Source organism: Empidonax traillii, unplaced genomic scaffold (assembly GCF_003031625.1).
Source record: "Empidonax traillii isolate 1590-97213 ecotype Southwest subspecies unplaced genomic scaffold, ASM303162v1 scaffold328:size603334, whole genome shotgun sequence".
Lineage (NCBI taxonomy): Eukaryota > Metazoa > Chordata > Aves > Passeriformes > Tyrannidae > Empidonax > Empidonax traillii.
Window position 1 is genome coordinate 10,059 of NW_020955521.1, and position 27,491 is coordinate 37,549.

Consider the following 27,491-nt stretch of genomic DNA (forward strand, 5'->3'; position numbering starts at 1 on the left):
GTTTAAGTGACTTATTTACTGTACCACAGAATAGACAAGCTGCTGCAGTAATCTAAGGCTGGCATGATTTAACTAGGAGACTGGGCAAAGAGCAAGTGGTTGTAGAAAAATCTCACACCTCGTTAATGAAAGAGAAACTTTCTCGTATTTATTCTGTTAAAACAGAATAGAATTGAAATATATATGCGATAAATGAAAGCTGAGTCAACTGAGCACTTACAAATCATAACATGAAATCTTACCCCTTCTGAACCTCTAGCTTTGGTGTGCATTAGGAACGCTTCACAACTCTATATCACAGCTACAAAGACATACAGAGCATGAAAATATGACTTTGTGAGCTTTCTGGGTTCCTTTCTTCTGAATTAAATATAAAAGTGTGTGTGTGTCCTTACATATTTCCAAAGAGGAGGAACCAAATTTAGGTAAATTAGTATTCAGCACAGAGACCAAAGAAAAATATTCTGCTGTTATAGATTGAAAAACGCTGCATGAGTTATTGGAATTACTTTGTGGCTGTGACCTTCTTAGCCTGCATACATGTGGTTAGTTTCCATTGTATTCAGTGGATGTGATCAGAGAAAAGTGACATGGTTGTCTGGTTACTTGATTTGGTTTTTGTTAATACAGAAGAAATTACATTGGCTGTCACATTCTTGCCTTCTCGATGGCTGCAAAACCGTGGACGCTGATAGTGTTAGCTGACAGTATTTGATCTGGGAACCCAGTGCATTTCACTTATGACATCTCTTTTCACCTTCCGTGATCTTTTTATGGAGTATCCTTTGAGCAGGAAGAAAGATGTATTTTCATGAGAGTTAAAAGTGTTCTGCTGCTTCATGGAATATTCTTCTCTTTACTGCAGATGTCCCAAAACTCAAGCTCAAACTGAACAAGGAGTGGTTGGTAGTATAGTTAAATAGAATTATTTGTTGAGCAGTAGCAGGTGGAGCGTATTGGTACATTTGGTCATGACTGGAAATGTGACTTGGAGTCTCTCACATAACTGAGCAGAGAGCTAACCACTTGGAAACTGAGCTCGTCTTCTCTCTGCTTCAGTTTTGGTTTTGAAATTGAAAATTTAAAAAAAACCAAAAAAGTGGTTTGGGGTTTTTTTCACTATAATGCTTTTTAACCACTGGAACATGATGTTAAGTGCTTATATTTCTCTTTTTAGGCAATGATGAGCAAGTTATACTCCATGATGTTGAAAGGTAAATACACTGTATTTCCACTGCTTCAAGAACTCGCTTAATGTCAACTCACTGGAGGCACTTTTTGTTTTAAATTAATGGTCTGGGATAAGAGCACAGTGTTTTAATCCTGAAACTTGCTTTTTATTTATCTAAATTAATTTTGGGAATGAAGTATTCCTCATAATTCCATTTTTTTCCAGCACTTGGGTTTTGTATCATTTTGACCTAGGGGAAGAGAAAGATTGTTAAATATATATACTCTCCTGCAGACAGCATAGTAGTTCTGGGTAGATTTAGAGCCAGGTTATTCTGGCACATATACAAGTGTTGGCACATACAGATGTTTTGTTTTTCAATGCACTCACCTGACTCATATTTAAGATGGCTAGTGCTTGGCCTACCTAGTTAGCTTTTAAAACTTTGACTGCAGCTGCCTGATTCTCCACACTAATGTGAAGCAGATTTTTTTGATGCTTACTTTTTACCAAAATTGCAAACCGGTTGGGAATTAGGCTTTGTTGTGCTTAATCAAGATTAGGCTGTTAGTCAAAATATAAATAATACAATGGTGGTAATGTATTGGATTGGAATTCTCTAGACATCATGTCTTCTGAGCTTACTTCATTTGAGGTATAAAAAAACTATAACATTTTGGTCTGTACTAATAACTTCTACAGATTTAAACAATGACCATTTAATTAACATGAACTCAAGAAAATCAAGTATAAATTAAAAGCAGGAAGAGATATATATAAGAACAGAGAAATATAAACCCTTACCTTTTTTGAGTTGCCTAAATAACATAATCCTTGCTATGTTTGTCCAAAGCCTTTTGCATTGAACTGTTCAATGTACATCTGCCTTCCATCATGCCTTGTGTCTGCTTCTTGCATAAGTCTTGCATGGTAGCTGGGCAAAAGTAACTTTGTCCTTCTGTTCTGATGCTTTCTCAGGAATATTGTGGTGTTTGGTGTTTAAGGGTTGGGGGGTTTTTGGTTTTAAGGCTTTTGGGAGTGTGTGTTTTGTATGGGTTTTGTTTGGGAGGGTGTTTGTTGGGAGAGGTTTTTTGTTTGGTGTTTTGTTTTTCTTGTTGTTTTAATTAAAGGTGGAAATGTCAAAATTTTAGATGCCAATGTTTATTGTGTTCTGACTTTTTAAGCTTTTACAAGATCTTTGTCCTTGACACTTCTCTATGTAACATATTTTTTCCTGCTCTGTCTTGCTTAGATGTTAGTCTTTCTGATATGTTGTGTTTTTAATGTGCTTTCATTATCAGGATTTGGTTTTATTTTTGAAGGTATGCTAAATTCAGTTGTAATGCATACATAATTAATTCCTCTAAGGTTATTTGTGGGATCTTCTGAAAGAAATTTTAGTAGACTGACACATTAAATTGTGATTGATTTCTACAGAAAGTTGCTCTGTCTTCTTGAATGACAACACTTGTTCTGTCAACTGCTTTTCAGTGGTTTTAAATGGCTTTTTCTGCTACTGCTTTTTTTGGCTTTTTTATTAATGGTCCATGAGACAGAGTTAGTAGGTCTGTCACCAAGAACATCAATTGCCATGTGAGTAAAACACTGATTTTATGTGGGATCTCTGTGGTGGAGCTTCCATGAGGTATAGGGATTGCATACAAAGGGTATTCCCTAAAGAAATGAAGGGGCTTTTTCAAATAAATAAAACAATCCCAGAATATTCTGACTCAGTATTCCAGCAAAGATGGGAAAGGAACAGAATGGGCTTTTTTTTTTATTATTATTATTTTATAGCTGTGGAATGGCTGAAAACTAGGTACTTTAGAGGGAATAATTTTGTTCTTTTTTTCTGGTTTTTCTACATGGAAAAATATAGGTCTGGTCTATCCTGAAAAATCAAGAAAACTTACTGAAAAAGCCATCTGGAAAGTTGGTCTTTTGTGAGCTTCAACTGAACTTTTAGACAATACAGAAGCCTGTATTAAAGAGAGTACTTCTGTCTGGTTTTCTTTTTTACATTAAGTAGTAAAAATTTACTCCACAGATCCCAAGGCTTCTTTCGCTTTCCCATTGCTTCCTCCCAGACTTGATCTAACACAACAAGAGTTCCATAGCATCTTGCAATATCTGAAGTTTGTAATGTTTGGGGTTTGGTCTGAGATATTTTTTTTCTCGTGGCATGATGTCTTGGTCACTGTACGTGAGCATTTTGTTTGGTTTTCTCTTGAGTTATACACAAGGGTCTCCTTAGGAAGTTGCATAAACTTCGTCGCTAAGTGTTACTAGGTAGGTAAAGCTGTAAATACTTTGCTTTTTAAAACAATAGCAAAAGAAGGAAGAATGCTAATATCGTGTCTCTTTTCCAGCACTGAAACTTTGGATGTGTTTGCCCATGAAGATGCAGTGTACGGCCTTTCAGTAAGCCCAGTAAATGACAACATCTTTGCCAGTTCATCAGATGATGGCCGAGTTCTTATTTGGGACATCCGAGAGTCTTCCCATGGAGGTAAGATCTCTAGAAGGAAAAGATCATTGATTGAGGAAGAATTTGTGCAAGGCAGGGAAGATGTTTATCAGGGACAGTCGAGACAGTGAGTGTTGGAAAAGGGTGAAAGTGAGGCATAGTTCTTTTAGACAGTGATAGGCAAGCCCTGGTCTTTACAATTCAGTCTTTTTGTCTTAAATGACTTCATAAAGTACCAGTAAATAGTGCAGGCTAGCATAGAACTTGGTTTGAATAGGTTTTAACTTGAGTAAAGGGGCAGTAGAGGAAATGACAACATCTTGCAAAACTTGCAGTGAATTAGGAATAAGGGATTTGGGGTTTTTTTCCTATAGCCTGGGCTAAAATGAAATTTTGGATGTTTAGAAAGCTGTCATTTTGATTTGAATAGTTTTTCAAAGCTAACTACATATTTCCCTGTGACCCTAAAACACTTATGCATAATGTTTTCTGGTTGTATGGCAACTTAGAGCCCTTATGTGATAATAGGGAAGCTGAATTATTACTTTGTTTTCTGAAACAGAACTGGATAATGTTGATTTATATAACAAACCTGCAGCTTCTCAAAACACCGTGGCCTGTGTTTGTACAGCTGCAGTTTTGAGGCTGAAGAATCTCAGTATAGAACTATAGTCACATAAATTTGAGAGAAATACCACAGTAATTGAATTTCAGTGTATGATACTTAAGTAATACATAAGTAAACAAAGCTTCAAGTTTACCTCATCCTAAAGAACACAGAGCAATTTGCAGGAGTACAGAATATGGTTCCCTTCATTCATAGATGAAATAAAATTCTATACTTTTTAGCAAACTGATTAAATGCAATTGCCTCAACTTGTAATTTCTACTGGTCTTACAGGAAAATTGTTTATGGCTGTGAAATTCAGCTTAATGTATTTTGTGGCAATTTCTACACATTTGTTGTTGTGTCAAAGTTGCTGTTTGACTGAATTATATCTTTCCATACTTAGTGAATTTGATAACTTTCCTAGACTGTCCCTTTTTGACCAGGAAATGTTGAAAAGAAAAGTTGAAACAAGACATACTTTATAGTCTTATAGGAGTCTTTTAGAGACATTAGTATCCTGCAGGATTTATTGAACATGAGTAACCAGAGTTGGGTCTGTCTTGGTAAGCCTCACCAGAATACTCATAGTAGACTGCTTATAAATACCCTCCCTACCCCAGGCATATTGTTTTTGTATAAGTATAAATAGAAACTAAACATATTAGCACTTCATTCAGTGTTGTGCAGTTCTCTTGCACGGTTGTATTACCCCTTATCTCTTTTCCCATGTAGTAATTTTATTAAACATTCTGAAAAAAATGCACAACACACTCCATATATGTATATTGCAGACTTTAATAAAAATATCTATATTGTCTCTTCTGTGTCTTTGAGGAACTCATTAATAACACCCCTCTTGCTCATAAGCCTCTTGTAGCACAGTGAAGTGTGCTATTTAACTTCCCTTTAGCCAGTTTCTTACCCCATGCATCTCCCTTTGCTAATCTCAACTGCATGTAATAAAACTTGATACTAGAACTTATGTGAATTTAGTCTTTAATATATATACCACTTTTCCCCTGTATAAAAGGTCAGTTCCTCTATCAAAGCAAGAGATTAAACTAGTCGGATGTGACTTTTGATAAAGTAAAAAAATGTGCAAGTGTCACTTCATTCCCGCTTTTATGTCTTCATAATATCCAAATTATAAGACCAGACACTGAATATGGTTTCCAAATTGAAAATGGTGAAATGTTCCTTTATTGCCTCCTCCTAAACTCTGCGCTATAAAGATCTGTCTCTGTTAGGAGAACTACCTGTTGCTGACAGTGGATGTCAGCAGTCAGGAGGACTGGATGCTTAAATGCATCTGTAGGAAGCTGTTCAGTATCATAAGCTTATGTCCAATCTGATCTGAATTTCTGAGATTATATGAAAATAAATTTTTTTCTTCTTTGTTGTAGTTAAACCTTGTTACTGCTTTTACTATTGTTAAGACTTTGAAAGAGAAGGCTGCACCAGTGAAAATGGTGTGACAAAGTGCAGGCTATAGAAATTTGAGGCTTTTTGGAGTTTTGTCTTAGGTTCTCTGAATGTTAAATAACGGGCTTTTGCATGCTTATATAGGAGTTCTGAGTCAGCATTTATATGTGAGCCCTGCCAATGTTTACTGCAGTACAATGCTTGTCACTGGGGTAATCCCCTGGTCTGCACTGGTATTTTCAAGAGAATAGGCACTATGCCTGCTAGTGTGAGTACAGTTAGTTACCCTGAGTGGCCAACTTATTAAAATCTTGCAAGTAACATCCTAGTTTAAAATAATGCATTAAAAGAAGTTGGAAAAGGAGTTTCATTCCCTTCTCTTTCTCCCTGTCTTTCACTGCTGAGTGATTTATGCTGTAGTTTTTATAACCCAAATTTAATTTTTATTAGAGATGGTGTAGGGCTGCTCCCTTGGGAAACATGTTCATACTCTGGCATATAAAAGCTACAATTGTGAATGAACATAAAGAACGATAAAAAAGTAGTTCCCCTACTTTTCATTAAAATGACTTAGTGCCTCATTAGTTTAGCTCCTGTAATCTCTCTTTGAGAGGCTGAAAGGCAACTTTTGATATCTTAGAAGAAAACTGTGGTGCCAGGCTATTTATAATAAAGGTGTAAAGGAAAGCACCAGTAGTTAGTGACCATAATTTGACTAAAAAAATGTACATAAATTGAAAGTTTATTTAAAAAACCAGTTCTTTTATTTGGCAATCTGATGTTGTTTTTCTCTCCACTCAGCTAACGCAAGCCTTTGCCTCTCACTAGGGGTTGCCATTTTAATAACACAGCCTCTTATGTCCCAGCAGGATTCTGATTTGATGATGGGAAAAAAAAAAAAAAAAGAAAGAAGTCAGTTTTGGTGTTAAACTTATTTGGAACTGCCAGCAGACTGATAGCAATTTCTAAAGCCTTGGGGCAGGCTGGCAGAGCAGAAGTTGGCTTCTGTCTTTCTTTTTACCTCTCTCTTACGACAATTAATAGCACCATGGAGCTTCAGCTTTGTTGGAGACCTTTGTTTTCATCACTGTTAAAGGAAGGCTGAAGAGGAAAATCCCTATAAGAAAAAGCTTGTAATAGTGCATGAGGAGGAGGGTACAGGTGGGGCAAGACAAATAAATGTTCATTCTGTCTCTGTTGCTTAATAGGCAGTTGTTTCATAAGGTATTGGAAATTTGAGAGAATTGTCTGTTTAACCATGTTTTGTACGTCATAACGAGTGATAAGAGGAAAGAAAATTAAGTATCTTTGGAGGTGCTTGTGGGGCTAAGGGTGCCTGCACAGGGTGGCTCAAATAAGGGCAGTAACTGTCTCCCAAGCACGTGAGCAACACAGGAGTTGTATCAAAGTGAACAGTGAATGGGAAAGTCTGGCATAATCCCTGGCTCAAAATAGGCATTGATTCTGGCTTCTTAGTTGATTGAAAAAGTGGCAGCATGCCACAAAAGATACACATGGCAAAGAGAATTAGACTGTGTCTAAAGCTGTAAAAGCTAGCGGAAAGATAGAAGGATGACAGAGTCAAGGCTTTTCCCCACTCTTCCTGGAGACTGCATTTTGACAGAATGAATAGGGTAGAGTAGCAGGACAAACAGAGTCTTGATGAGAGGGAGAGAGTCTGAATGAGCATGTTTTTTGCTCTGTCTGTGAATAGTAAGAGCCAACTGTTAACATTTTTTTATGCAAGAGGAACACCCTTCTTGTCTGCTTGTACAGCACTTAGGAGGTGGCAAGCCTTTTTTCCTCAGGGTTGGCAGCTTGCTTTGAGCTGAGTTCCATATAAACTTATTTCACTTCTTGCCGTATTATTGTCCCATGTAATCCATTGGTGCTACATTTGTGGTTTGGGCGATCATCCATTAGTGACTGTGGAAGCTTTCAGGCATATATTGTTAGAAATCTTTCAGAAGGCCCCCCCCCCCCATGCTTACTCCCTGTCAGATGACCATTTGGTCGTGAACCTTAAGAAGATTCAAATATTTGATCTTTGACTAGCTAGTTTTAAACTCTCATAACCTTCCAGAAGCAAAATGGTGTCTTGAAATTCAGCATGTATCCTTTCCCATATTTAGACAGAGTTAAGATACACGTGGGTGGTTCTGAAAACTTCAGGTTTTATACTTCTTTGGATGTGTCAGCTTGAGAAATGGTTTGAACATGTCTCCATATCTTCAGATCTTGTTATGCTGTTTCCATATTAAGCTGCCAAAGTCATTGCATCAAGCAGTTGTATGCATTGTTTGTTCTTATATGTGAAATTTCAACTTTTTCAACAGAGCCCTTCTGCTTGGCACACTACCCATCAGCCTTTCACAGTGTAATGTTTAATCCAGTAGAACCCAGATTACTGGCTACCGCCAACTCTAAGGAAGGTGTGGGACTCTGGGATATTCGTAAACCTCAGAGGTATGGTCTGGCTGTGCTTGTCTTGTGCTATTTCTTTCACTTGACAGGTGATGGCATGCTACTCTTTTTGTTTTTTCGAGTCATAACATATGGTGGTAAGAAAAGATTCAGCACAAAGTTAATAACTATGTTGGTTATCGATTATTTTGCATAATTAATATTCTTCTTCATATATGTGATTTAATTAAATTTAAAATGGGGCTAGATCTTCAGTGTTAAGGTAAGTAATTTTTTTCAGGGCTGCCTGGCCTCACTACTGCAGATTAACTTGGATTGTTGTGTCAAGTTCTCATCATTATATTTAGCACTGGCTTGCTAATACTGGAAGAAACTGCAGTGGGCATTGCCTGGTTTACAGTTCATTTTTTCTACCCATCTCAGTTTTCAGTGGTTGACTTGAGACTGTGGTCAAGGCAGCTTTTACTCAGTGCTTATGAGTTTTATATGACTTCCTGAATAATACAGGCACCTGGATAATCAGTTTGGCTGTATAATGTGCTTCCAGATTTGCATAGAATTATAAACAAATGAAGAGAATAAGGTTGCAGCATGAAATGTGATTAGACTGCGTGCTAAAGTGGATATATGCAATGTCTGATATCAGAGTTTGGAATGCGTGAGTATTTAAGCTTCTGTTGAAGTCTTTATCAGTCTTTCAGATTTAAAATTTTCATTTTTTTAATCATAATAAGCTGTGGTGGGTTAACCCTGGCTAGATGCCAGGTGCCCAGCAAAGCTGCTTTACCCCTGTGCTCCTCAGCTGAACAGTGGAGAGAGAATATGATGAAAGGCTCGTGAATCGAGATCAGGATGGGAAGAGATCACTAATGGATTACCATCATGGGCAAAACAGACTTGACTTGGGCAAATTAATTGAATTTTTGGCTAATCTAATCAGAAGAGGGTAATGAGAAATAATGAAACAAACTCAACAACACCTTTTCCCCATCCTTCCCTTTTTCCCCGGAGTTTTACTCCTGAATTCTCTCCCTTCTACCCCCTTAAAGTCATACTAGTTTTGCAGGATTTTTTGATTTTCAGCTTCTACCTCAGTTCTGTGATTAAAGAACTTCTACGAGTTGGTCCTTTTTTCAAAACAGAGCTACACCAAAACATTTCTCTTTCCAGACGTTTATTCTCAGAGTAGGAATATAAAAGAAATTTGTTGGTAGAGTGCTATAGCTTATATCAATAAAAATCCTATATGAATGCAAAATTTAGATGAAATCTTTCGCATGGGTAGCAAATTGAAAGAGGATCAACCTGGAAATGTTATATAAGGCTAACAGGAATAAAGAGTGGATGTGCCCAGAGAAGGGCAGTGAAGCTGGTGAAGGGTCTGGAGCATGAGTCCTGTGAGGAGCAGCTGAGGGAGCTGAGTTTGTTTAGCCTGGAGAAAAGGCGGCTCAGGAAAGACCTGGTCACTCTCTACAACTACCTAAAGTAGACTGTAGTGAGGTGGGGGTCAGTCTCTTCTCCGAGGTAGCAAGAAATACAAGAGAAAATGGCCTCAAGTTGCACCAGGAGAGCTTTAGATTGGATATTAGAGAAAATTCTTCACCAAAAGGACTGTCAAGCATTGGAACAGGCTGGCCAGGGAAGTGATTGAGTCACCATCCCTGTAGATATTAAATACATGTGTAGACATGGTACTTAGGGACATGTTTAAGTGGTGGACTTGGCAGTGCTGGGTTAATGGTTGCACTCACTTTTCTTAGATGTCTTTTCCAACCTAAACAATTCTATGATTCTATTCTGTATATCACTAATGATGTAAACATGGATATATGCAGGAGCACATTACTTGAGTAAGGAATTGTTTTATTACAAATTTGAACAGCTGCTTTCTAGTAGCAGAAATAGTACCTTTCTAATATATTTAGCCGTTCTTATTAAGACACTGATCTCCAGAAGTTTCTCATCATTTATATAAAAGTGTGAATGAGCATTTGTTTGGAGAGTTAGCAGCTATCAGGTCCTGGAAACTCAAATGATCTCCAGTCCAGATGTTATCCAGCCTTCTTCCTTGATCTTAACCACAAAGCAAAGGGCTTACTGTGAGCTTGTTGGGGGCTACTGTGGTATGGGACAATAGTCTGTGCTCAAATTTAAGGACACATATTTTTACCTCTGTTGTGGCATTGTTCTTTTAAATGCCAAATATAAAATAATTACAACAGAATTTAATTGCTTCTTGACAAGTAATTTGTATTTCTCCAGGTTTAGCACCAGTATGAAAGTCTTAATAACATTTGAAACATCTGGAGGTTTTGGTTTGGTTTTTTTTTAAATGATGAAAGGAGAGGGGAAGAATTTCTTATGTTTTAATGTCTAGGTTATCTTAAAGGTCTTGAATAAATTAAACTACTGGAAGCTTGTATACTTACCTCTGATGGACAAGAGTTACTATTTTCTGTTCTGTTCTAACCTCTGGGTTATCTTGAAGACCTTGAATAAATTGAACTAGTGAAAGCTTGTATATTTACATCTGATGGACAGGAGCTACCCTTTCCTAGTCCTAATCTGTTCAAACTAAACCTTTCCAATTAAAAAGTCCAATATGGATCCAACTACAGAGCTGAAATTCTGAGGTGGATAGGTCACACCACTTACCTGAAGCAGGAAAATGTGTGCAACGTCTTACTGTACAGCTGGGCACACACTGTGTGTACCGTGCAGCTGTTCCCTTTAATACTGAATTTAGTTTTTGCACCTACCACATGTGGTGCATTGTGGAAAATAGGCACATGCTTCCTGTCTGCAGCCTACCTGCAGGAAAGTGAAGAGTAAGAGACAGGCTGCTCCTCACAGAGTATATGCTGTTGTCTCATATTTAGAGTCTCAGACTTGAGGTGAGCAAGCTGTAACATAAATGAATGCAGGTGATAAGTCTGCCCTCAGCTGCCATTTTCCTGGGACAGCCATTAGCTTTCCTCCTTTCCTTGACAGAGATGTGCCCAAAACATGGTGAGATGGGTATGCTTGGCTTATGAAAAGAAAATGGCCCTAAAGCACTCTGCTGCTACTGCAGTTTTTTTCCCAGGGAACTCTCAAGAAAGAGGACACTTTAGAATAATCTGCGTCCTTCTAGTGGGCTGCCAAAACCAGAGTCGCTCATATTTAAAGAAATTAGACTGGATTTTTAGTATTTTTTTAAAGTAACAGTGCATTTGCCAAAACTTCCACTGGTCTCTGTAGATCTAATTTGCTAATATGCTAGAAATATGGAACTTGTTTTTTTAATGTATTTTGAGCCGATTCATTTTGTCTTATGAGGAAAAAATGTTATTAATTTGCAGATCAGATGAACTTTGGCTGTTTTGTCACGATGTGTGGTAGTGGGGCTTTGATTAGACGTTGAATGGGTTAGAAAGAAGGGGAAGAAGTATAGATAATTTTAGATGTTTGCTTTAGATTGCCCAACTCTTAATTTTCAGTGGGTTAAGCAGGGCTGCAGCACTCCTCCCATATAGGAAATATGGCTGTGTGTAGTTAATAATTTGCTGCTAGTATAACACTTCATGTAAAACTCATACCCCAGCTGCTGTCCTGTTCTGTGTCAGTTCTTGAGTGGAGGCAGAGTTAGACTGATGCAGGCACTACGTGGTGTGCTTCACACCTGGAGGCTGTTCTGAGGAATCCTTCTGTTGGTCAGCTGCAAAATCCAGCAAATTAAAAGCTTGGAATTCTAAAGGCTAACTTTTTATGGCCAGTAGCACTACTGTAGCTAGCAATACCTTCATGTATTGCAGCCAACAGCACTGGTGTGGTAATATTTTTTACAGATATAGGTGAAGTTTGATAAATCCACAGGATTTCACTCATTCAAAGGGAGTCGGGCTTGAAGCTGAATTTCTGGGTTAAATCAGCAGGGGCTCCTCAGGTGAAGTAAAGTTATTCTTTGACTCTGTTCAGCTTGATACTGCACTGTCAGAAAAGGGGAGATTTGCTGTTAACTTCAAAACTTGTATGGCGGTCAGTGGAATATGGCTAATTGTGCATTTTTAAACCAATAGCTCCAAATCTTCAAAATACTGAATGGAGTAGTGAAGTCCTTGTAGGTTAAAGAATTGAAGTATAGACTCCACTGCTTGTGAGAAACAAATGAGCTGCGTCTACTTATTTATCCAGAAAGTCTGAGGATTTTTACGTCAGAGTACTTTTCTCTAATATACATGGCTCTTCTCCAATTGGGTTGTTAAGAGAATTTGTCTTTACTTGCTGTTACATGCCTCCAGCCAGGAAAGTTGGTTTTATCCACTTTCTATAGTCAGGCAACACTAAACACCTCTACAAATTAAAATTGAAATATTTTTAGGGCTAGGAAAAAAGTCCTGATTATGAGCAGATTTTATTCATATGCTGTAGAATTGGTTAACTTTCTAATGGGAAGCTGGGAGTGCTTTATGCTTGACTGCTACAGTGAAGGAAGTAATTGAAAAGCCAGCATTTCTTGGCAAGCATGAAGAAATTTAGAGACAGTTGCACAACTCTGAATTGTGGAAAGTTTAGCTCACTTCAAATAGTCATAATTTGATTAGTCTTGCTGACTGCGTCAGGATACAGACTTGTATTCATTTTGCTTTTTCTCAAAGTTCATTCACAGCTTGATATCTCTTCTGTCTCAGATTTAGTGCAGCAATTGAGATTCCCTGCTTCTACGCCAGTAACTAATAAGATTTGAATGTGGTGGGCTGGCTCCTCAAAAATAGCATATGAAGGGCTATTAATACAGTACTAACATAATTCCAGCATGATTACAAGTTGACTAGTGATTCAGGAAATCTTATTTTGCTGTGTTTAGAACATGTGAGTATTTCCAGCCTTTCAGGTGGACGTTAAACTGAAATCATCTGTATTGTTTCTTTTTTAAAAACAGCGCACTAAAAAGCTTTAAATATGGTTTCGGATGATGAGACTGTTGTAAGGCGTTTATGCCACTAGATGGGGTCTGGAAGCTATGCCTTTTTTTTAGAAAACCCTTTTCTAAGAAAATCGAAAAAGACAGATCTGTGCTTCTTAAATTGTTTACAAAGAAATATGTATTGCAAATGTGTATTGTTACAGAATTGCTGGTAGCAACTCAGCAAGGCAGAGTACACATATGTGTCAAGCAAAGACTGTGTCACTTCACTTATTTTTAGGTTCTCCCTTTGCCTTTTCCATGGAGCCTCATGCTCATCTTCTTTTTACTGAAATCAGAAGACTGCTTTTTTTTTCCTCCCTAAGAAAATGCGATAATTATGCCCTCTTTCTTTTCTTATGTTGCCCATACCCCTGACTCACATCAACTAATCTGGAAGTTTTTGATGTCAAAATTATATTGTTAATGACCATCACATTTTTAAACTTGTCTTCATGCTACAAAAAGACTGTTCGCAGAAGTATGTTCTGCTTGTGATAGGAGTGTTGAGTGTGTACTTTATACACGTTGGGATCCATTTGTGTGTCCAGTTCAAGGGTTAAAATGTTAAGTCTTGGGTCATAAATACATGTCTTGGGTCATTTTCTGTGAGCCTGGGATGGGTTTATCTAAGAACTAGATAGGCCCTCATTCCTGTATTCATTGCATAGTTCTGTGTTTGACCTGGTTTTTTGATCCAACTCATCATGTTTAGAAGTTAGAAAACTAAGCTGGAAATGCTTTGTAGCTTTCTTATGCCCTAGCAAGTCGGACTTGCTTCGGAGAGGACGCAGTTGATAGTGTAAATGATGGAGAAGAGAGAGTAAAGCCTACAAGGCTGAGAACAGGACATGAGAAGGAAACAAAACCTTCCTCATTTGAGCAGCAGTGAACTATTAGATATTCTCAGCTGTTTGTGACATTCTGTTCATTCTACTTACTTGCTTCAGTTTCTTTTGCTACGCTAACCTTCCTCTTTTTTTGTCTTATTAGCCTGTTCCTTACAAGCTTTTTACAAAATAGAAGTGAAAGTGTTCCTGGAATACAAGATAGGGTTCCACGACCCCCAACTTGAGTTTTGGAATCTGGGAATGCCTTTGTCCCCCCCTAACTCAAGTACTGAATTCAGCTCTGAGGGAGGTAGAAATGCTTACGTGCAATAGACCTTTCCAAGATTCTTCTGAAAGTTCGGGAGACTTGTGTTGTCTGCGTAGTTACAAGTCAGTTCAAAAAGCCCAATGATGACAATCCTTGACAATCTGGGCACACCTGGTATTCCTTGGTGATTGTAAACCTTGTGGCATATTTTAAAAGCTAATTTGACCATACAAATCATAATAAACCCAAGTTAGAGGAGTGTCAATTTCAATGTTTTCTGTCAAGGCTTTACAGACAAAACTAAATAGGAGCATTAATTGAGCTTTAATTTCTTTCTTTGTCTTGGCTGAGAAGTAACTGCAATTCAGAGCCTATTTTAGCAAACTTTTTTAGCTCATGTTAAATGAATATTTGTGTCTCAAAAAAAACATCAATCAAGAAGGTTTTCTTAGTGGACTTCAACCAACAACAAATTTGCCTCCTGTGTTGAGAATTCAGAGGAAGCAAATCCCCAGGTTCTGGATAAGGAATACTCGTCGTCAGATACCAGTGAATCATCTACTGATTAGATCATTAAATAGTAAGCAATATGTAGAGGTGGAGATTTCTTCCCCATAATAGACTAATTAGATTCAGGGGGATCTCCAGGGAGGACTCTTCTTAGCATGTTTATAAATGTTGAGGTATGTTGATCTTACTGGTGTGTGGAGGACTTTGCAGATGTCAGTGCACTGTGCTGCTGGTCTCCAAATGACTGTCTTCTCTAAAGTCTTTTCTTGAACAGAGCTTTTTCTGCCAATTGCTAATTACTGGGCATTCAGCTTAGTTGCTGCGTTGCAAGAAAACACAATCCAACTCTAAAAACTATTTATTGAATGCATAACTTTTGGTCCAGATTTATCAGAAATCATGGGTACTCAGCTCATTTGAAAATCCAGATCTTGGCTCCCGATTGCTTTGACTTGTAGTTTCACTTATTTTGTTCCCAGCCCTAGATTTCCAAGTCCGTAGATTGAGGTCTCCACTGGGTTCCAGTTTTAGTTATTAGGGTCATACCTTCAAGGTATTTGATTCATAAAGATCATACCAGAAGAACAGAGACAGCAGTTATTTTCTGAGAAATGCTCATGTGCATGCTGAGTTTTATTCTTTCTAGCTTATCTTTCTGAGCGCACTCCACAAAGAAACTGCTGCCTAGTTTTATCTGTGTGTTACCAAGAAGTCTGGTATGTTGGATGAATTACTGAGCTTCTGGAAAGTGCAAGTGAGGGATCCAGTATTGTTGCTGATTGTGTTGCAGGGGATATTAATTCAGGGGCCAAGCACAGGGTTTGCTTCTGACAGTGAGTTTCTTGAGGTTTAGTGGTCTTTCCTTAGAAGCTAGAACTGGTGGATGGGGAATTTTCATAATGTGGAATCTGTAGATGTTACATGATGGCTACAGGAGTGGGATGGCAAGAATAGTATGGAGGACATGTAAGGTTTTACTTTTACTGTTTTGTTTTTTGACTTTTCATGTAAAGGAAAGAAACTTGTGATTCTCATCACTTCCAATGTGAATGCTTTGGGATTCCCAAAGCCCTCGCAGGTGGAAGAATTCTCTACACCATTGAATTGGCAACTACTTGTTTAAATTATTTCAGTGCAATAGAAGTGTGCTGAATATTTCTGTTTGCAAACCTTTGTCAATCCTGCTCTGAGCAGAGCACTGTATTAATGACTGCAGGAAAAATGTGTGTATCTTGGCAACCACTTTTTTATTGTCAGGCTTATCAGTTCATTTCTTTCCCTTTCCCACTGAACCATTTGCTGTGAATTTTGACTCACTTGATCCTGCTCAAAGTAATCCATTTAGCAAGGTTACAGTATAACAAATTTGAAGTGCTATTTTGGCACTCACCAGTATGGGTCAACCACACTACCTCAAATAGTTCAAATAACTATTTGTCTTCTCACACTGGAAATAGAACTCATCCCACACTTGTACCATTCTCATCTGTTACACTTCTGTGGCTACTGAGGCAGCTCAACCAATTTGTTTCTCAACCTAGAATTTGAAGCTTTCCTAACCAGATCTAACTTGACATATTTTCCCAAACTACACAGAACCTAAACTTAGATGCTTTTCCTCCTATTTGTCTTCCATTATTTCTTAAAAGTTTCTTTAAATGTGGTAGAAAGTGAACTGACCATTGCTTAAATTTGTGGGGATTGAAGTATTCTTCTCTGGGAATCTTCAAGGTGTGTTGATGCAACATTTGAACCATAATGACATCTGGGGGGAGTGGGTATTTTGAGATGGCCTTTGGCTTTGATTTTCTTATTGTAATCATAAATAAATCTCCAAACTGTTTGCCACAGGTTTAGGCAAAATCAATTACTTCTTTAGGGCTAGAAATATCTAAGATAGTCTCCTCTGCCTTTCTTTCTGTTTTCTCACTGAAGATAAACAGGGAGTACTTGCAAATAAGCCTTTCTGGCTTTGGGCAAAGAGAGGTGGTGACAGTCATTAAGTAAGACTTTAGTTATGCTGATGACTTTCCTTCATATGGAGGTGTTTGATTTTTTTTTTGTGGTTGTCACCTTCAGTCAATTGATGCTTTTCTCTTCTTTTTTTTTTCTTTAAAGACAGAAATACGGCCTAAAGTTGCAAAATAAGTAAATCAGTGAATTCATTGCTAAGTATTTTTTACTCTGAAGCAAGAACTCTTTTCTCTTGGTGGTGTGAGCACTACCTAATAGATAGTCTTGAAATACTTAACTATGCAAGTCTGCTAAATACTGCCTGGTATTTAAATGTGCAAAAACAGGTGCTGTAGTCTCTTTTTCCCACCTTTATGTCTTGTCCTTATTGTGGAATTTACTAGGACAGTACCCTAGAAAGGACCCTCTCACTTAGCTTCTGTTTTAGATGTACACATTTCATATATCATTTACAGTCACATTTTATGCATGACCTCATCAGTCCTCTTGGGATAAAGGGTTTATCTTTGCTTTCTCCATGTTTAGGCTGGTATCCTTCCCATAGTGGAGTGTATTTAGAAAGATTTCTGACTTTCCTCTAGCATCCCTGGATCGGTTGATCAGACACAACCAAATTTTGGAGAACTGAGGTTCAAAATTTATGATAAAAGAGAGTGAGCGTTTTTAGTAGTTCAACTTTTAATTCTTTGTTGCTCTCAGATAGGGCTATGGTCACTCTTCTGTTCAGCTTCCCCTCTCGATTGACTAGTTTTCTCAAAGCCTCATCAGTTAAAATCACACTATCTATTGCTGATAGTTAGCCCTCCATCAGATGCACAGAGATTTTCTGAATTGAATATGAAACTTTTTTACACCTATCAGCATCCCCACATTAGCAGTATTTTGGTTCTGGCCCGGCACTTTAAGATAGGTACTGCCCTTCTGTCGGATCCAGCTTGCTCCTAGAAACAGCAATGCTATTCAGGTTTAAAATTTTCAACACTATGTGTAACTTCATGCAGTAAACATGAAGTTCAGGAAACCTGGTTTTGTTTCACAGTGCTGGGTAGGTCTGTTGGTTGACCTTTCTTGCCCTGGGTTTTTCCTGTACAGAGAAATGGGAATACTGCCTACTTCAAAAGCCTCATGATGCTTAATCTTTTTGTTGGCTTTGAAATACTTTCTCACCCAGGTCTTTCTAAAGCAGGAATTTAAAGTGCAAAGTGTTGTCCTTCCAATGCAAATATGAAAAGTATAATCTGTTTTTCAAAAGAAGCTCAGATTTAATGGGGGTTTGTAGCCTTCTTTCTTAAGGAAATAGGTTTGTAATCATCTAAGTGTTGCCATAATTGCCTCTATACCTTATTTCTACGTGGAGGGAATGCAAAGAGAAGCCTTTTTTTGTTAGAAAAAAAAATTTGAAAAAACCTTTGGTGATTGAAATTGAAGGAGAGATCCTCTTAGTGCATTTACTAGAGGAACATTTGAAATGTTGGTTCAACCCTATTGTAAGACAATGGAATTAATCTTTAAAACATCAGTCCAAGGGAAATTGTGGTGGAACCAACTTGATATGCCCAAAGTTATGTGTGCAGTTGCATTCAGTTAGCTTTACATGACAATTTACATTAATCTTTTACCTAAAGAGACAAAAATTTTACTAAGTCAAGACTGAACTCTTCTAAACTGCAGGAGCATTTTGGATCTTGCCACTTTTCCTGTAAAAAGAAAGGAACTTATCGTTAATTTCAGCTTTTGTAGCTTTTAAGAATTAAAAATTCTTGCAGCTTCACTAGAGAAAAGAAAGGGAGTAAGTATATATAAATTATTGGATAAAAGAACAAGTTTATGGCTGATGTTTACTCAGCTTTCCTAATGCAAGACAACAATTGCAGTGCATAAATGTGTAGGAAAAAGTGCCTTGTAACACTGCAGTATTGACACGTGACTGCTTTTACATTACAAAATGGTTTTCGCTCTTCAGGAGTAGTTGCCAGCTTTTACAATCGGATTATTTTTCTGAGATAACATTCTGTGGTATCCATGTTCTTTGTGTTATAATGACTTTGGTGAATGCTTCCTTTTGGGAACAGCTCCTGTTCCTTCATTTGGCCTAGAGGTCATCTTCCCATGCCATGTCTGACTGTATTTGCATCTTCTCTATCTGGTTATCTGATGGAATCTACTCCTTTGTGTTTTGCTGGATTTAGCTGAGCAGTGTTCTCTGTCACAGTCTGTACTCCATCCTACAAGGTGCTATTTCTGAACAGGCTGAATAATGGACTCTTGCCATAGAATTTAGGGATGAGAAAAGGATGGAAATGATCAGGTATTTTAACTATCTTGCATGTGGCTGTTGGACAGTTGACTTTTAGATTGTATTCTCTACTTTCTTTTTTTGTCTGGCTAAATTTGTTTTGATTTGGTTTCCTTTTTTTTTTTTTTCCTGAAAAACTATTTTCCTGCCTACTAGATCTCACTTATTACTTACATTACAGTAACACCTAGATGATTCAAGCAGAGAATGAAAATAGGACACTGACTTCCAGATCTGTAGTGAGGGCAAGCCTAGGACAGTGAAAGTGTTTGGGAACAGGTCTGTGATAAGGCCAAAACAGATACTAGTTTTGGCTAGAGCTGCAGGAGGATGTGAAACATTCAGCCGAACAGGGTTTTTTTTTGTTTGTTTGCTTGTTTGTTGTAGTTATTATTTGCTACTATTCAATCTCTGTAATGGCAGAGATAAGCCTTAAATCCTGAAAGGATAATATAGATGAGGGGAAGAGCTTTGTATACTTTACGCCTCTGCTCTCGCCATCTTTCCTAAATACTGAAATTATTGAATTATTTTCCTGTGAATAAAGGCAGAATAAAGGAAAACATAATGCTTTCTGGAGAACTGCCTGAGGTTACTGGTGAAGCAACGTTCAGTGATTCAGTTAGGTCATAAGGGCCAAACCGTGCAAGCCTTTGCTGTTACATGTTCTGATCACTCTGAGTACATAAATAGTGATGTCCGACATTTTTAAGGCTCCAGTTTCTGAAGTCAGTTATTAGATAAGAACCTTATTAAAAAAAATTAGAAATACTACCCTTCTGGTTTGGAGGGAAAAGTGAAGCTTTCGCTCAGCTTAGAGCTTGCCGTGCATGCAAGTCTATTAATGATGGGGAGATTCTTTTTTTGTATTAGTTTACATGTTTCTGACCCTAACAGTAAACAGCAGAAGGAATGTCCCATTCTTGAACACGCAGAAGCTTCACTCTGAATTCTGTACTTTTCCAGTAATGGTGGATGCAGTTTATTTTAGTTACATTTTCTTTTTGAAAGAAAGCAAATATGTTTAGTTTTGCTAATAATACACAGCCTTTATTTTATTTGGTTATTCTTCAGTGTCCAAACAAATACCCCTTACTTCCTGTTAAGGATTCTGGGCGATATAGTTCTTGGAAACAGTTCTTGAAAAGGTAGTGAGATAATCAGAAGTAGTGATGACAGAATTTAGAAAAATGAGCTTGTTAGTGAAAAATAATAAAATCTTAAGTATGGCTTCTGTACTTTTAATCTTAAAACAGTGATGGATTTCCTTCAGATTTGTTAACACTTATGAGTACTTATAGAGAACTTCCATGCACTTTGACACAATTTATCTGCTTTTCAAAGAAACTGTTTTGAGATTTTTGTGATACTCATAATCTGCTTTAAAAATGTCTGCATGATTATTGATATTGTGCTTACTTCTCTGTTATTTGTTAATTTGGCCCTTTCTAAGTGTTTTCTTCAGACTAAATATGAATTGTGTGTCTTTTTACACACAAAATAACTTGCAAATAAAACCCCTAACTTTTTTGCAGTTTTCCAAGCCAAAATTCTGTTTGCCAAGTTTCATTTCAGCTCTTTATGCACAGTTAAAAGTTCCTCAATTTTGTGGTTACAAAATTGCTGACAAATACAGTTGTATAAAATGGTGTGTATCAGTTGTGAGCATTCAGTTCATTTTTTCCTTTTAAGGTCATTCTTTCATTAAGTTAGTTTCACTCACTGCTGTTTATGATACCAACACTTTCTCCCTTATTTCCTTCCTTTCTTTTCCCTCTTAAATGACACCCATTTCCCAAGGCCAGTATTTGTCCTGCAGTTCATTGTCAGATTTGTAGCTTATCGGTAGGAACTATTCAGTGGTTTAATTTAACATATAAATTTAATTTTATTTCTACCAAGACACTGATCTTCTCTCACTTTTAATGGGCACTGTCTTGTGCCAAACTTACTTTTGAATAGCCTGATTTAAGCTTATGTTCTCAGTCAGGCAGTCGACTCTTCAAAAATGGATGTAACAGCTTCTTTGTCTGGAAAAGAGGAGAGAGGAGGAGAGACAAATGCTTGCTTCAGGTATAGACTTTTCCTGCAAATTCTGAGTCCAGTTAGACTACTCCTTCCCTTACCCCAGTGCCTGCCAGTAGAAACTGATTTATTTACATTAGTGGTCTACTCTTGGATTGAAAGCCTTCCATTGTTTGGCTGGGCGGGTATTTAGTTAACACTTGCATGCTGCCTGTGTGCAGCATAACCAGCTACGGAAATGACCATATTGCATATAACCGGCCATTCTCTCCCTCCTCCGTCTCCCTCCAGCTCCAGCATGCGTGTTTGGATTGTAATGTTCCATCTGTGGTCTAAATATTTCTCTTAATCATACAATATGACTTTTTTAAAAACTCAGATGTGCATGCGTCTCTGTATTGCTTCCAGAGTTGGCAGGCAACATCAGCATTCCACAGCTGTCTGGGTGAGCCAAATTTGGAAGCAGAGTAAATTCGAGTAGTCTGGCTCTGGATTCATAAAGATAATGCCTCTGGCAGAAAGGGCATCCATCTTGTTCAGAGGTACCCCTTTAGGATTGCCTTCAGATTTCTCACTAGCTGTCATGGTCTGGGTCTTTAAGAGGAAAGGACTGAGTGTGATGCATCAGTAAACTTTTTAATAACTGCAAGAAGGTGTTGCCTCTGAAAGTTCTCTGTTGGAGCATGCAATAAGGGCAGGCAGAAGTGGCAGCTTTAACATGGGCAACTTACCCAAACACGTCTACACTGCCCCACTATGTGAAAATATCCAAAAGCAGCACCATCTAAAGGTACAGAGCAGCACTATGGGGCAACCAGGAAAGTGGTGATAGTCATTTGAGCAGTGAACATGCTTAAGCACAGTGCTCCCCTTCCTTTTCTGTCCCTACCAAAAAAAAAAAAAAAAAAAAAAAAAAAAAAAAAAAAAAAAAAAAGGTGCAAAAGCTCTGATTCTGATTATTTTGAAGATCTCTAGGGCTTCTTGATTCACACCTCTTCCTTAGTACTAATGAGTATTAATAGTGGTTTAATACCATCAAAAATAACTTCTGCCAGCTTCTTTCTTGGGTATGGCTCACTGCTCTTTTCCTGCAGTTTTGATGGAGATAGAATACTCAGGCAATTAGTATTTTCCCCTAAAGCCAGCATTCTTGTTCTATAATCAACTAATTTTTATGATGGAAGATACTGCAGTCTTGGGTTTCTCGGTTCTCAGTACTGCTACCAAGTGCACTGCCTGCAGTAGGAGACAGAGCAAGAGAGATTTCTCAAATCTTTTATATGTCCTTTGAGAAATAGGAGCCACAAGCTGCACTCCCTCCATATACATACCCCCTCATATTCCTGAACATATCTCTCAAATCTTCTGTCTAGGAGGAGAGAGAGAGCAAATATTTTTCATCTGTTTGTATCAGGAAATGGATGTTTGGCAGGGATTGGTGTCAATTTGTTCATCTCATCTCCACCTGACTACCTACTGCCTCTTTTCAGAGCTTGTTAAAGGAAAACACTGTGAAGTTAATTTAACAAACCCTTTCAAAGAGGCAGAGAGGAAGCAATCAAGACACAGCAGGGTGGGGAAAACAGAAAACCATTGTCTTGTGAATAGTACAGCAAAATGTTGCACTTGGAGCTATAGAGTCTGACTTTTGGAGACATGAGAATTGAGGCAAGTCGGGAAAGTCACCAGCATGTCACTCTTACATTACAAATGTAAGACAAATGACTATTGGCTGCATCAGCCAAACTAGCCCACTGCCTTTTGTATTAGTGTGGGATTTGGGGTTTTTGTTTGTTTTTCTTTTTTTTGTCTGAGCCAAATGTGCAAGGAACTACAGCAGGAGATGTATTTCTATTGCATGTATGGCTCAGTCATGTGGAAGAGTAAGGGTACGAGGTAGTCAAAGCTGTGGATCTTTTTAAGGAACATTAACAAATCAGCTCCTTAATTCTAGACTTCTTATGTGTGTATATGATCATTTTTTCCGAAGTTCTAGTCTTTCTTGTGTCCTTTGCTTTCTGAAGTAAAATACTCTTTTGGAGCTTTGATACACTAAAGTAACTGCAACACAAGACAGAATTCAACTCCAAGAGGTGTTTGCTTTGATAATGGTGCCACAGGAGCTTCGTGAAACATCAGTAAGCAGCATGGAAGCTAGTTTAATATTATACTACTGTTACTAGAAAATATAATTTCAAATTATTTCAGGCAGGGCATAATAAGAGTAACCATGGAAACTTTGCCTGAAGACTTGAAAGGATAAGGCATCTGGTAGGCTCACTCATTTGTAGACAGGAGAGAATTCCAGGCTGTGGTTTGGATTAAGGAGGAAAACTGGTAATGAGTAGAGGAGCTTGGTGCAGCAGTGGCTACGCCTTTACATTAGGTCTGATAGGTGTGTGTATGTTATGACCTTCTTACCCATGTTGGAGAACTCATATATTTTAATATAAAAATTGATTTTTCTCAAAAAAAATAATCTGGGGTTATTTCTTCTACCTGTTTCTTTTTTGTTGAGGTTTTGGTTTGTTTGGGGGTTTTTTTTGAGCATTGTGTTGTTTTAGTTTATTTGTCAAGTGTTTTTTAGGAAGTGGAAACTTCCATAGGAAAAAAATTGGCTTACTCAAACATATCAGGACAGGGGGAGGCAAAACAGTCATGTGTGTTTTGGTTTTCTTTTGTTTTGCTTTTTTAACATCTGAGTATTTTGAGCTGGATTAATACTTTATTGGTCTTGAATAACAGAAGGTAGGGCTGATGAGGGGGATCCTAAATTCTTGTCTCTAAGGTTACAGTTTCTACTATTACATTCTTTCATGTTTCTATTAAAAATCTGTAACGCTATTAAGAGAAGCTCATCAGCTTTGCCTAGGAGGAGGAGAACATGAGAGATCAGGACTGTTCATGTTGATACAGGTGTTCAAAAGTACCCAGCTTGAAGGTCTTACTAATTAGCTGACTTTGAAAATGTGACTTCTGGTGCCTTTTTGGCACCCTGGCTTTGACTGTTCTCTTCACAAAGTGCATGTATGTGAGAGCAGTGTATTTCTAGTGCATTCATTATGTATAGTCTTCTATTTTGTTTTGGTTTTGTTTAGCTCTGGCTTAGAAACAATAGTGTTTTAACTTAACAGTATCTCATGTAGTAAAGCGTGTTTCAACCTGCGTGGAATGTGGCTTTCCATCAATGTGGAGTGACTCATTTTTCATAGTTGTTTGGGCAGAGGGCTACATCAGAAAGTATTATGCATTAAAATCTGTTAATAAACTTCCCTCTAGAATTTGCAAATTCTGTGCTGGCATGCCTTTTGTGGTCCAGAAGGTGCATAAAAGTCACAGCTCCCAATAAGATTTGATGGGTATTGCTCAAAAAATGCTGGTACTTCTAAGGGAGGTTTCAGTGATCACTAAACAAAAAAGGGACAAAATGTCTTCCATCTTTGTCTTCCTTTCTATACACACACTCATTTCAAGTACAGGGATTGAACGAAGTCTTTGAAAAAAACAGAAAGTCTGTACAACACAAGCTGCATTTCAGGTATGCTGTGATTATCTTTAGGTTCCTGGATGGAACACATTTAGTTTCTATTACTTTTTAAACAGAGAGCCTGGAAACCTGTGGCCCTTTGGTTTTGTCTTCTGTATGTCAATAAGAACAGATACAAATACTCCAGCTCTGGATGTACAGCCTTACGGGGGACAAGGAAATTAGCTAATTCAGGCATGTGAGAGTTTTAGGTAACAGTGTCAGCATAATTGTCTTGCCTACTTGGCAGTATTTTTAGATGAAGCCAGTTTGAGATTAGCTAAGTGACTTATTTTAGCATTTGTTGCAATAATTCCTTAGTAAGATGCCCTTTTATTTAAGACATCTGGAACTGATTGTAGAGATCAAACATCCTCAGATGCCCTGTAGAGATGTAAATAAAGCCAGAGGTGAGATAATGGTCAGACTATCTACAATGGGAGAAAAAGCAGAGTTAAGAAAAGTTTGGACTGTCTAGGTTCAAGCACCAGCTAACGAAAAGGGCTGGGTGTTGGTAGGGTCAGTTTCAAAGGCAGACATCCCAGAAGTACAAGGACAATCTTTTTAAGGCTAAGTGCTCTGTCAGATTTTGCTCCTATTCAGGAAATGTATTTGTTATTAACAAAACTACTCATAGTCCTTAATTTTATTCTTCTGAAGATTCTAGAATCATAGCATTTTGATAGTTTGTCAGTCAAGTTTTGGTTTAAGTTTTTTCAGGAATTGATACTTTGAAGCAGAAACTAAGTAAGATTATAGTTTACTCTGCTTGTTTGTTTGAAATGACTCAGTAAGGTTAAAGAAAGTTCTGTCTTTAAGTAGTTCAGTTTATATGCTCGGCCCATCTCACTTGTTTCATCTGGTTTTTCCCAGTTCACTTCTCCGCTATGGTGGAAACCTCTCCCTTCAGAGTGCCATGAGTGTCCGGTTCAACAGTAATGGGACCCAGCTGCTGGCTCTGCGTCGGCGCCTTCCCCCGGTCCTCTACGACATCCATTGCCGGCTTCCTGTCTTCCAGTTTGACAACCAAGGGTACTTCAACTCATGTACTATGAAGAGCTGCTGTTTTGCAGGTGATCGTGATCAGGTAATAAGCAACCAATGTTGTCCTGAGTTTCCATGAGTGTTTGAGAACACCTCTGTAAGGGTGGGTTTTTTCTGATTCATGAGATAAAACAAGAGACAGGACACACAGAAGGTTATTCAGAACTGTTTTGCCATGTGGGCTATGAAAGAAGGAAAACAAATAACAAAGTATGTAATAAATTTTACCTCTTGTTTGATGTAATCTAATACTCATTGGAAGATAATATTCAGAAGGAAAATATTTGCAGACGTTTTTTGGATTCTGTTCATATGATGTTGTCTACTCATCTACATATGATAAGGAAGCATTTTCCTTGCTTTTCAATATTGCTACTGAATGCAGTAGAGGCAAATGTAAATATTGTGGATTTATAGAGTTATTGATTTTTATTTCAAATTACAGTGTTTCTCTTTTAATACTACACTACTGGATCAGTAGGATAGATCTTAGTAGCTCAGTGTTCTGTAAGCGATGATGGCATGTGCTTAGGAAGGAATAGTCTGTTACTTTACTGAAGCAGGACTTCGTCCCTACTACTAATCACAGAGAAATAGGTCACACATAAAGTGGCTAAACAGCAGTTCGTATGATTCTAGAGCCAGATATTGTCTTTGGACAGTTGTACATCTAATAACCACTAACACTGTGTAAGGACAAAAAATGTATTTTCAAGCCATGATAGTATTGAACTATGATCCAACAATTTCTTTGCTGTCATCAGCAAAATTCCTGCAGTCAGAATTTGATCATTAATTCTATTGCTGCTACTGCAGGAGGCAGAGTTGAGCTTCTTTCAGATTGCAAGTAGGAAATACTTCTATGTCTCTGAATTTGAGCAGTGTTTCTGAATTTTCATAGTTTTTGACAAGGAGTGTGAAAATGTGATAATGAAACCATCTTTAAAAAAAATTAATGTTTTCCCATTTAGGAATGGGAAAACATTCGTATTGCTTAAGAAGTAAACTGCTGACAATTTGTGGTTCATTGTTCTTCTCCTCTGGAAATCAGTGTAGACCTGTGTACACTCTGATGCATAGTTTAGCTTCTCATCTGTTACTGAAGATGTAGATAAAAGCCTTAGTATATGTTTCTCTGCTTTAGAAGCCATTTTCTTATGGGTTTGGTATTATTTTAAGAGGAAGAATATTTCTGTTCTGCACCAGGTTGATGCAATACTTCAGGAGCCTGCATTTTTAAAAAAATTAATATTCTTGTGGCTTGATTGACTTTCTGTTCAGATAAGTAGCAGCACGTAATGCTGCTAATGAGTTGGAAATCAGAGCAAAAGACATTTATATTGTCTTAAAATGCTATGCAAAGCTAACAGGGAAGATGAAGTTTAATATGGAATGTTAGAGAGATGTGGAATTTGACATTTAGACACATGCTTATAGTCCTCTTCTAAGGAAGGAGAAAAGATAATGAAATCGAAAATGCCACACATGCTTCAACTCTATATGTTTGGAACTGTCCAGTAATTTTCAAATTCAGTGACTAAGATTGTCAGCACTATGGATAGTCCTTAGGGACTGCCTTTTACAGAGAACCCAGTTCCAATTCCAGGTATATCAAGAAGGTTAGAGTTGAAACCGACTATAAGATAGACAAGATGAATGAAAAAATTGCAAATTTTTTTTGAGTTTTGCTCTTCTATACAACTAGTATGCTTTTGCACAATATGTATGAATCTTCACCCCTGTGAATCAGAATTCATCAAAAGACAAAATAAATCTGTATCCAATTTAATGTAGTTCTAGTCCGCTCTCCCTTTTACTATTGATGTCCTTTGCCTTAATCAAGAATGTCTTTTATTTGAGATCCATGCAAAGTAAGCTTCATAGAATTCCTTGCTTGTATTTCCTTCTGGGATCAAAACTCTGTGTGGGCGAAGGCTGATGTTAAATGATCTAAGGATGAGAGGGTTGTTTTCAAATTG

General features: G+C 37.6%; 1 protein-coding gene across 5 annotated transcripts in view; it reads left to right on the forward strand.

Moving 5' to 3' along the window:
• The window catches only part of DCAF5 (DDB1 and CUL4 associated factor 5), a 67,364-nt gene that overhangs the window by 9,384 nt on the left and 30,489 nt on the right, over nucleotides 1-27,491 (forward strand). For 4 of the 5 annotated variants that reach the window (XM_027891724.1, XM_027891722.1, XM_027891723.1 and 1 more), the window contains 4 exons: nucleotides 1,178-1,214; nucleotides 3,541-3,680; nucleotides 8,007-8,136; nucleotides 25,342-25,555. In XM_027891724.1, the coding sequence (XP_027747525.1) occupies nucleotides 1,178-1,214; nucleotides 3,541-3,680; nucleotides 8,007-8,136; nucleotides 25,342-25,555 (521 nt within the window). Of the gene's footprint in view, nucleotides 1-1,177; nucleotides 1,215-3,540; nucleotides 3,681-8,006; nucleotides 8,137-25,341; nucleotides 25,556-27,491 lie in introns of those variants that run through there. The other variant, XM_027891727.1, reaches the window with a different exon arrangement.